General features: G+C 40.8%; 1 protein-coding gene across 1 annotated transcript in view; it reads right to left on the reverse strand.

Annotated features, from left to right (window-relative positions):
• Positions 1-12,155, reverse strand: part of STON1 (stonin 1) — a 74,274-nt gene that overhangs the window by 1,639 nt on the left and 60,480 nt on the right. Inside the window, exons 3-4 of the mRNA XM_011935851.1 lie at positions 5,292-5,494; positions 135-1,874 (exon numbers count right to left, since the gene is read on the reverse strand). Of these exons, the coding sequence (XP_011791241.1) occupies positions 1,800-1,874; positions 5,292-5,494 (278 nt within the window). The 3' untranslated portion in view covers positions 135-1,799. The remainder of the gene's footprint in view (positions 1-134; positions 1,875-5,291; positions 5,495-12,155) is intronic.

Below are 12,155 nucleotides of genomic sequence, written 5' to 3' on the forward strand. Positions count from 1 at the left end.
GGAGGCCGAGGCGGGTGGATCACGAGGTCAGGAGATGGAGACCATCCTGGCTAACGCGGTGAAATCCCGTCTCTACTAAAAATACAAAAGAATTTTAGCCGGGCTTGGTGGCTTGCACCTGTAATCCCAGCTACTTGGGGGGCTGAGGCAGGAGAATCGCTTGAACCCAGGAGACGGAGGTTGCAGTGAGCCAAGATCATGCCACTGCACTCCAGCCTGGGCAACAGAATGAGACTCTGTTTCAAAAAAAGTAAAAAATAAAAACAGTAATAGCAATTCCTTTCAACCAACCATCACCTTTTGCATCCTTTGCCTTTACAGTAAAATAATGAAAAGCAATAAAATCTGCTGATTGATACAGACCATCATAAATGTTTGTCTTAATCTGTTTTTGAACAGATTGCAATGAATGTAATATAATATTAAATAAAACACATGAAATAAACTCTGTAGGCCAACACATAAATGTTGTTTGGAAAAATATTAAATCAGTTTTGACTCAAAACAAATCTAGCAAATAGAAAAAAAATCTCCTAATTATGTTTAAGCTTCAACATAAATTGGAGGTATATTAATACCACATGGGGGAGTTTGTTTTTCAGACTAAAAATATATCTGGAAAATAGATTCCATACGTTTTAAAATTCTCACTTTTCACTGTAAATGCTAAAAGGAAATTATAAATGGAATTATAGCTGCTAATGCTATTGACTGTTCATTAGAAACCAAACCATTATAATCATTTACCTGACTCTGAAGAATAAAAATGTTGCCTCTTAGAAATCTGGGTAAAATACCAAGTATCTTTCACTTTGCTCACTTTAATGAAAAATACTCTAAAATAAGCAGAATTAGCATAAAATAGCATGATAGCAGAACTAGTATAAAATAATTATCATGTGATTTAGACTTCTACTCAAGAGAGGCTTGTGTTCATTACAAATAATACTTTATCAAAATATGTCCTTACAGTCTGTACTTTTGGAAAATAGTATTTATAAATTTTAAAAATTCATCTTTAATATATATAAATATTTTAACTAGTGTCTAATACTCAGATTCCATTTTGAAAGGAATCCCACCAAGTGAAAGGAAATACGTCTTAGTGATTTATACTAAACTATGTAGGACAACAGAAATAGCTTCTTTGCAGCACACACCAGAATACAAACACATTTTGAAAATGACAATACAGTAGGAGAGAGACAGGTACCAAATATAGCCAATTATTACTTACCAATGTGGTAAGAGGACAGGAAAATAAGTAATTCAAAAGCACAGATACTTCCAAATCTACATTTTAGCCTGTGGTTTCAACATCATTCTATACCTAGCCACATTTCAGAGGCAAGCAAGAGGGAAAATTAAGTATTTTGGTGTATGTCTCCTTTGATTCCGTTACCCTCTAGTACAGGCACTAACCAGCAAGAAGAGATGGGAAAAAATAAAGACGGCACCTCAGTAATCCAGGGAGCAAAACAATCAACCACTGAGTAATCAAAACTCAAACTGGCTGCAGGGTCACACAACGAGTAACAGTGCCTTTGAGTTTCAATAGGAAGCAAAACATCACACAAATTATAGAAACATTTTAGATCGAACCCCTGGGACAAAAACATATGAAAAGCATAAAATACAGATTGTTCAGTTTTAGGTCCAAACTTCTCTAAACACAGCCATCAGACCTGTCTTAAAACCACTGTTCAGAAGTCATTTCCACTCTACAGTAGCAGGACTTGGTGTGTTTCGGTGAATTACATATTTGACAAGTGGGCTGTCATCATAAACTCTCGCTACTCCTACTGAGTTATGCAGTCACCAATTTTATCTGGGTCTTCTCCATCGATTTTAATCCACTTCTTTTCTATTTCAACCTGTTATGCAAAAGCAAAACACAGGCAGCATTAACAAATGCAACGCAGCACTCACACCTCTTCAGTCCTATTTTATACATGCGGCACAGACTGCGCAAACCTCACCCTTTGGACACAGACACAGCGCTCTACCCTCCTACAGCAGCTTCCAGGTGAGGCACTCTGCTCTTCTTTTGAACAACAGAGCCCCCCACAAATCCTCCCCGCCAGGGTCAAATCTTCAAGAGCACCAAAACTGTCTTCTAAGTCAAACATAGTTTTTATAAAATGTGTACAGAATACACATGTTGAGAAAAACATTTACAGATCTGACTAGACATATGATCAATTATCCCTCCCCCTGAATACATGGCTGTATCGTATATCTAGCCATTGGCCCCGTTGAGATTTATAATGCACCCAAAATTATCTAACTGAAACAAACCAGCTTACAAACTATTAGGTTGGTGCAAAACTAATGGCAAAAACCGTGATTACTTTTGCAGCAAACTAATAGTAAACCAGCTGGGCCAAACCATCTGCTCTTCATCATTTTTGTCTCAGCTCAAATGTCACATCCTCCTGGAGGTCCTCCAGGACTACCCCAGATAAAGCCCTCCAGTCGTTCTCTATCCTGTTACCCTATTTTATTATCTTCTTAGAATTTGTCATTAGTTGAAATCATATTATTTATTTATTTACTAACTGTTTTTCATTTACCCCCACTAGAAACTATGCTCCATGAGGACAGGGACTTTGTCTCTCTGTTCACACCACTGTGTCCCTGCACGAGGAGCGGTATCTGGCACTTTGAAACTGTAACAGAGAATTACTGAATGGAAGAAAACATTTTGAAACTGCCATCAGGTGCAGATCAACTAGTAAATGCCATTAAAGCTAGAGATACTTTGTAAAGTAATTTTTAATTGTCCACCAAAACTGCGTGAAGCTGGCACGTTTTGTGAATAGGAAAATAAATATAAACGTAGTCTCCATGCGAACTTAACCCACGTTTCAGTCACACATAATACTTATATACCTAGTGTTACAGGTCAGGTTCCCCAAGAAATAGACTCTGAGATGGAGATCCACGTGCAGAAAGTTTACTGGAGAGTGCTGTTGAGTTCAACATTCATGGAAACGTTGCAGGAAATGAAGCTAAATGGGCAGAGAGAGAAGCTGGGCTGCCATGTAGTCAGAATGAAGGCTTCTGCCCATGCCCTGGAGAGCTGAAGCTGGGCTGACCTACAGAGTTAGCCCAAGTTGATGCAAAGGGGTCTGCACACCCCTGCCTAGATTCCAGGGAGGAGGCATGACCTCGGGGAAGGCAGCTATCTTCAGCGGAGGCAATTCCCACCTGCTGGGGAAATATATCCTTCAGGTCACAGCACCACCTATCACTGCTTTTATCAGCAGAAAAAGGTAACTGGACCCAAACATAGACTTCTAAACAGATAGTCCAAAAATAAAGAAAAATCCTGACTCACATTACTATAGTATAGGAAACCCAGTTGATATTAACGATGTCATCTATAATATCACTATTTTTAATAGAAATAAATGAGTAGGAAATCAGAATGGCATTAATCATTGCTGCAAGTCAAGCAACACATAGATTTTAAAATGCTATTCAAGGGGCACATGTTCTCAGGACCTCCTGAGAGCTGTGTCACAGGCAAAGTTTAAATTTTTAAAAATAAAATAAATGATACTAGAAATTATAAAATGTTGCTCATGTGAAAATCAGAAGGGAAACATAAATTCTAAACTGAACCACCTGTCTGTAATGAAATGTTTAATTTTTGTGATTTTCGAAATGTTTTCTAGTTAAAAAATACGTTTAGGCCAGGTGTGGTGGCTCACACCTATAATCCCAGCACTTTGGGAGGCCGAGGCAGGCAGATCATGATGTCAGGAGTTTGAGACCAGCCTGGCCAACATGGTGAAACCCCATCTCTACTAAAAATACAAAAAATTAGCCAGGCATGGTGGCAGGAGCCTGTAATCTTAGCCACTCGGGAAGCTGAGGCGGGAGAATTGTTTGAACCCAGGAGGCAGAGGTTGCAGTGAGCCAAGACCGTGCCACTGCACTCCAACCTGGGCAACAGAGCAAAACTCTGTCTCAAAAAAAAAAACAAAAACAAACAAACAAAAAAAAACTTTTAAACAAGACCAGCAAGATACATCACTATTTCAAGATACTGTGGGAAATATGTGGCAGAGGACATGCATATATGTACTAAACTTGAGGATAAGGAGGGAAAACAAGTTTAGAAACAGATGTAAGTGTATGTCCTCCTTTAGTTCATCTGCCTAAGAATGCAGAAGAACTGATGGCAAACATTTAAAACCACCATAGTACCAGGCTGGACATGGTGGCTCACACTTGTAATCCCAGCACTTTGGGAGGCTGAGGCAGGAGGATCACTTGAGACCAGGAATTTGAGACCAGCCTGACCAACATAGTGAGATCCCATCTCTATTTAAAAATTTTACATAAAACTTTAAGCTACCAATAGGCTAGGCATGGTCGCTCACGCCTGTAATCCCAGTAATTTGGGAGGCTGAGACGGTCAGATCACCTAAGGTCGGGAGTTTGAGACCAGCCTGGCCAACATGGCGAAACCCCATCACTACTAAAAATACAATAATAATAATAATAATAAGTAATAATAATAATAGCTGGGCATGGTGGTGGGTGCCTGTAATCCCAGTTACTTGAGAGGTTGAGGCAGGAGAATCGCTTGGACCCAGGAGGCGGAAGTTGCAGTGAGCCAAGATCATGCCACTGCACTCCAGCCTGGGTGACACAGTGAGATGCCATCTCAAAAAAAAAAAAAACAAAAAAACAAAAAAACAAACTGAAAACTACCATAATAGAGAAACTCGGCATTTCCTAAAGCATGCTCCACAGAATACTATTCCACAAGATAGGGATAAGTGTTTTATATACACACACCCACATAGACAAGACGCAATAGCCAATGAATTGGGAAAAACTGGGTTAACTAAGTTTAACAAGTTTCCTTATTGCAGGACTTCTTGGGGGCCTTTATTTACCATTAATTTAGTATATGGCATTCCCTAACTTATTCTTTTCTTGGATAATTATTTGGGACACGTGTTCTGCAGCACATATTTTGAGAAATGGTGCTCTAACATCATAATTTTTCTTATAAATATACTTCTAAAATGTAGATTCATTTTTAATATACTGTTTTTCATTGAGAGCTAAATTATTAAGTGTTCCCAACATTCTCCAGAATGGAGAGGAAGTGCTAAGCTCATTGGTGGCCATCAAGTTTCCAAAGCTGAGATCCTCTCTAGGGCAAATCCCACCACACATATACACACACAACACATACACGATCACAAAAGACAGCAAAACAAATATTTAAAGCCAAATCAGGTCACAGTTCTAGAAGCTGTGGGATGTACCTGGATGTTGTAGCAAGCTCGCTGCTGAACATGTTTCTGTGGCTGGACATCACTCTCCACCCCCAGAGACCTGACCTCTGTCTTTGAGGCACAGGTGTCAGGCACAGAAAACTCAACAGTAGCAAACGGATACCAATCAGAGGGAATTTCTTGGTCTGATCCAAGCTCTAATTTGTATGACAGACAATGAGGATGATCAAGACCTTGAGGAAAGAAAAAATCAAATAGTCAAAGTATTTTAATGGCCATTGAACATTTCTCTTGAACATAAAAGGCACTCATCTCTCTTACTAAGGAATTTCATTAGCACTGCAGCAGTGCAAATTCCATTTAAACAACATACCATGAAAATCTACAATTTTGCACTAACTAGGGGAAAGCTGTCCGCGATGTTTAAGTGCTAGCTTTAAAACAAGTATGACTTTATTACTATTTTGAATAAGAGTGGTAAAAATTTAAAAATAGAAAAAATAAAAAATATATTACTATATGCAGGCACAGATGGACTCCTAAAAACGTTTTCAATTAGAAGTATTATTAATATTAATTAGAAATATTCCTATATTTAGCAGATTATATTAGTATTATAATACAGTAATAATATGATTATATTATATATTATATACTAACATATAGCAATATTGCTTAATATTAATGTTTAATTTATATTAAACAATATAGTAATATCGCTAAACTTGTTTTCCTTAAAGATATGAGTAATATTTATATTAAACGTAATCATTTGGCCACAATGTGCTCAAGACCTGTACAAGCCTCTTTCTCTTAGACTAATATCTTATAATTATTAATTTATTCATTTTATTACAATCTATTTATAGATAACTCAAAAATAAACTTCAGCCCAAATTAAGTCATTTTTTTTTTTTTGAGACGGAGTCTCGCTCTGTCGCCCAGGCTGGAGTGCAGTGGCCGGATCTCAGCTCACTGCAAGCTCCACCTCCTGGGTTTACGCCATTCTCCTGCCTCAGCCTCCCAAGTAGCTGGGACTACAGGCGCCCACCACCTCACCCGGCTAGTTTTTTGTATTTTTAGTAGAGACAGGGTTTCACCGGGTTAGCCAGGATGGTCTCGATCTCCTGACCTCGTGATCTGCGCGTCTTGGCCTCCCAAAGTGCTGGGATTACAGGCTTGAGCCACCGCGCCCGGCCTAAGTCATATTTTTAAATTCTGATTTTTAAAAGCTAAACTTAACTTTTCAGAAAATGTTCCAGGCCAAGAATTCTTTCTTCAGTGGAACAAATTATTTTTCCCTACTGTAATTCTCACTCATCTTTCCAAAATACTTTGACTGGAACAGCTATAGAGAGTGGAAATGGGCATATTGGCCTTGAATATTTTAATCTAATATTGGTTTTCACTCAATTTGTCACTTATTGAGCATCTATGCTATGCCAGGACAGGTTCAGTGCCAGACCCAGAGATATTGGATATATTCAAAGATTTTAGATGGGGGTCATAGAGTATGTGTGTGTGTGTGTGTTATAAGGAAATGAAAACTATTTTCATTGTAATCACTGTAGCAGCTTTACAAACATTCTGTGATCCTGTTGCATTGTTCATGGCATCTCCATATTCAATGTGGCTATCTTTACTTAAATAAATGTATGACATAAGAGTAATTTCAAGAACCAAATTAAATTACTGTACCACTGACATAGCTGGAGAAACAGCATTCCCATCAGAATATAGCTTTAGGCACAAAAACAAGAGTTTAAAGGATTTCACTTAATTCTTAAAAGATAAATTACCTTTCCTTCCATACAACCTGTTTCTTGTAGCGTGACTAATAGAATTCTAAGGCTGTAAAAAGCCTTGAGAAGTCATCAATCAATTAACCAACAGATGCTCATTAGCCATCTCTACCACTTACAGAAACGGTAGGACAACAGTGGCCTCTGAGGTGCTCTTAACAACCGGGATCACTGCAGGCAAGTGATAACTTCATTCTCATACACACACACCCAGAGAGATTCCACTCCATTACTCTTTCTAGTCCTCTGCCTGCAGTGAGGATACAGTAAGTTCATTTACACTTACTGTAGGCACTCCTCAGTCTCGTTACGGCAAAGTGATTAAGGCTAGGGCTACAAATTGCTTATCTCTCTGAGCCTCAGTTTCTCCATCTGAAAATGTGGATAATGAGGATAACCTGAATCTTATAAGGGCTGTTGTGAGGATTAACCAGTTCATGCACATACAGCACTGGGGCTGTAGTATTCTATAGCAATATAGATGAGCTAGACATATTATTTTGTGAAGTGCTATTCAATTATAAAGCCAGCATTATTTAATTACTATAATTTTGCTAATAAAGAGACTGTGAATGCTACACATTCAGAGTCAAAAATTATACTAGACATGATCTGATTTGATACTCACACTTTATAAGAAAAACTTATTTGGGGAAATTTTACGATGAAAATTGAAGAAAAGAACTAAACCCAAGTTGAAGACTCAGTGCTACAAGTGTCAGAAACAAAACCTTTCTACCTGCTTTTCTTTAAAAATGGTAAAAGAAACCTTTTTCCTTTCAAATTTTCTGGCTTATTTTTTATAGCTTTTGAAAATGCTAAATGCTCTACAATGTTTAGTAACACACTCCCTCTTCAGACTTTGTGCTCCACAGGGACAGATGTCATGTCTGTCCTTAGCACAATGTCTGTCATGTTTGGAGCTTCACGGATTATTTGTCAAATTCACCAGTTAATGAATAAAAGATAAAGGAAAATCATGTTGTCTCAGTGCTGACCACCAGGGGGAACTGTCCAGCTTTGGTCATTGTTCTCTCAACATCATTCCTTTTCTTAGGACTGAGAATCAGTAAATCACAAAATCTTAGGTCTAGTTGATATCCAGTCCCTCTTGAACCAAAATATTTTACATCTGAAACTGAACTGTTAGAGGGCCGAAAGGAATGAATAGCAAGAGGATAACAGAAGTGGAGGAGGAGAGAGCAACCAATATGCTGATGACAGGGCAGAGAGAAAAAGAGAAAAGTAGAAAAATTTGGAAATTAGAGGTAGATATATTTAATTGATCCTCCACCACTCTCATTCCTCTTAATAATTCTGTGCCACCATATACACCTCCTCTGGCTAACCAGCATCCTCATTTGTCTTCAGCTGTATTTCTTTTTCTTCCTTTCTCTTTCTGTCTCTCTCTCTACCACCCCAACAAAGCCTAAGCTCCTCTGCTGTCATTCACACCTTAGTATGAATGAAGTCTGTGAGCTAGTGCCTCAGGCAGACCTTTGTTGTAAAATGAAAGACCTGCCCACTGTTGAAGGAATACTAAACATTGACAAGCTGGTTAGAAGGGACATTAAGGGACCAGTACCCCTTCCCACTTTTCCAGAAGTCACAGGTGATTTCCCCAATAAAAAATGTCAATCCTGATCCCTCAAATTCCCAGGAAGGCAAAAAAAACAGTTTTATAATTAGAGCATAGTAGACTAGTTTATATGTTCTTGCCAGGTGCAGTAGTTTACACCTGTAATCCCAGCACTCGGAAGGCCAAGGTGGGTGGATTGCCTGAGCTGAGGAGCTCGAGACCAGTCTGAGCAACATGGCAAAACCCCATCTCTACAAAAAATACAAAAAATTAGCCAGGCATGGTGGCACATGCTGTGGTCCCAGCTACTTGGGAGGCTGAGGTAGGAGGATGGCTTGAGCCTGGGAGGTAGAGGTTGCAGTGAGCTGAGATCTCCCCACTGCACTCCAGTGCTATTCATTCTGTTTCCATTTTCGAAGTATCTTTTCAAATAATGCATGTTTTTCAGAAACTATCTTGAAAAGGATAAAATTTTAAAGAGCTTTTTAAAAACTTTTTGTTCTCTAAATACACAACTGATCTAAAAGTCATATAGAAAAATAGAGATGCATTCTGGGATCCTGCTGTTCTAAGTCTGTTTCTTGGGCCAGATGCATCAGCATCACATCAGCACTTGTTAGAAACACAGTATTCCAGATCCCACCTGCTCAGTCAGAATCCACATTTTAACAAGGTGATTCCTCGGCACACACAAGTTTGAGAAGAACTGCCTTAGGACAAAGATTTCCTTTCGGCTTCAATCTTATTATTACCATACTTCTCAAGAGGCAAATTAGGTTATAGCCTGCCCTGGCACCCTCTCACTGTCTGCATTGCCCTCCCCACCCCCTCAATGGAGAAGCTTGGTGCAGGGCCCTGTAATCCCAGATATGTCCTGCCTCAAGCCAGGCCTACAGCTGCACCATGCCCTCTGGACGCCACCTGACACTGCCCCACTGTGTTTTCCCTGGGCCTCCTCTTTGTGCACAGACCTGACCTCAATAAAGCAGCTGTGATCCCAAAGGCTTTGTTCAGTGAATTACCACTGTGTAATTGACTGAAATGCCTGTAAAATGTTGTCCTGTGTGGGCCTGGTGATATGACAGTTTTACAAAAGAATTCCTGAAGGCCAAGATCAGGTCCGGCCAGTTTCCCTGGAAATGTCCATTCTTGTACACTGTTCTTGGTGAGCTCCACTGCTAATAAATACTCATGGGAGACCGGGCGCAGTGGCTCATGTCTATAATCCCAGCACTTTGGGAGGCCAAACCGGGCAAGTCACGAGGTCAAGAGTTTGAGACCAGCCTGGCCAATATGGTGAAACCCCGTCTCTACTAAAAATACAAAAATTAGCCAGGCGTGGTGGTGCACACCTGTAGTCCCAGCTACTCGGGAGGCTGAGGCAGAAGAATCTCTTGAACCCAGGAGATGGAGGTTGCAGTGAGCCAAGATCATGCCACTGCACGCCAGGCTGGGTGGCAGAGCGAGACTCCGTCTTATAAATAAATAAATAAATAAATAAATACTCATGGGAGAGCAATAATAGAGCTCTAGAAGACAAAGGCATATGCAGAGCTGGGAGGAATGATCCCTGCCGAGGGGATCAGGTCAGTAGTTCTCAACCCTGGCTGCATGAGCCTTTAGAAATATCAATACCTGGGCCTTTAGTAGGGGATGGGGCCCAAATATGGGTATGTGTTTGAAGCTTTAATGATGCTAACATGTGGCCAGGGCTGGGAAACAGATTGTAAAGGGATAGGTGATGAGAAGATCCCAGGTTATCTCAGCTAATGCCACCATTGCCCACCCACCCACCAAAGCCAGAGCCCCTGACCTTGTCCCATCCCCTCGCTTTCCCTCATGCCCATAGAGAATCTATCATCACTGAGTGGCATCTCCTCTGAATTCACTCACCCATCTCTTGCCTCTCTCACTGCTACTGCCTTTGCTCAGCATCCCTCACCTCCTCCCAACTTCCCTGTGTCTATAATCTACTCCTAAATCTTCCCTCTGCACTGCTTGCCGGCATTTCTGAAACAAGATATGATTCTGTAGCAGTCATGCCTGAAAACAACCCTGAGGCCCTGTTGATAGATAAACTTCACACCCCACAGCATGGCCCACAAGGTCTTCATACACTGGTCTCTTCACTCACCACTCCCTCAGCCCCAAAACTTAGGTAAGAGCCCCCACCTACACACCTGTGGTTCTGCTGTTTCTTTCTTTGATGGAAACTCTATTGACTCTCCCAGCCATCAGCTCTAAAGCGAAGCCCTCCCTAGTCCCCAGGCAGTTTATCACCCTTTCCTCTGGGATCCCTAAGTGCGTATGTTTGTCTAAGCCTGGAGCTGTGCACTTTTCCACAGTGCATTTGGGTGGCTGCTTCAGAGTCTGTCTCACCTTCTAGACTGTTAAGCTTCTGACAGAATAGGAATCATGTCTGTGTCTGTATCTCCTAAACACTCAGCACAGAGCCTATACCTAGAAGAAACTTTGCAGATGTTTGTGGAGTAAATGAGTGAGCCTCCTTCTCAATACATTCTTGTTGATTGAATCAGTTAACTACCCCATTAACTCTGAAAAAAATGCCGTGTTATAAACAGGATCATTTTCACAAAAAGCTTCATGCATGTCTGCACTCCCAAAGTTAGAAAAGGTGATTGGTATGGTTTCTCAGTTTGAAAACTAAGTGTGGTTACCCTGGCCAGGCTTTAGCCAAGTGCTTAGTGCCTTCAGGGCCTCCCGGAGCACCTGCTCTAAGTAGAGCAATAGGAATGGACTACAAAGGGGGCCTGTGCTCTTGTCCCTCTGACACCACGTGGACAAGCCCACAGCCTGAGCCTATTGTGCTTCTCTCTCAAAAGCATAATTACCACTTCAAGTCTATGCAAAAACTGCTTTGGACCTTTTGTTCCAGTCCCTGTGACCACCTCTAGGATCAACAGAAAACAACAGGAGTTAGTTTATCACCCAGATTTCAGGGGAAACCTGCAGATCCAGAAGGTTCCAATAGGCATTCCAGCCTGCCTGACTTTCTGCCTGCCTCTCTTTCCCTTTTTGTTTAGCAAAACAAAAGCTAATACTCTGATTGTGTTTAAACCCTCTAACCTAACACTAGCACAAATAACTTTTAGAATAGACCATTTGGAACCTTGTATGAAGACCTCCAAACTGGTTTCTCTGGCATGAAGATGCAAATGGTTCAATTTGCCTCTCTAGCTAAGTTATAAAAGAAAGCACGGGCCAGGCACGGTGGCTCACACCTGTAATCCCAGCATTCTGAGAAGCCGAGGCGGGTGGATCACCTGAGGTCAGGAGTTCGAGACCAGCCTGGCCAACATAGTGAAACCCCATCTCTACGAAAAATATAAGAAATTAGCCAGGTGTGCTGGTGTGGGCCTGTAATCCTAGCTACTTGGGAGACTGAACCACTAGAATTGCTTGAACCCAGGAGGCAGCGGTTGCAGTGAGCACCACTGCACTCCAGCCTGGGCAACAGAGCAACACTCCATCTCAAAAAAAAAAAAAAAAAAA

Source organism: Colobus angolensis, unplaced genomic scaffold (genome assembly GCF_000951035.1).
Source record: "Colobus angolensis palliatus isolate OR3802 unplaced genomic scaffold, Cang.pa_1.0 Scaffold15, whole genome shotgun sequence".
In the NCBI taxonomy this organism is placed as follows: domain Eukaryota; kingdom Metazoa; phylum Chordata; class Mammalia; order Primates; family Cercopithecidae; genus Colobus; species Colobus angolensis.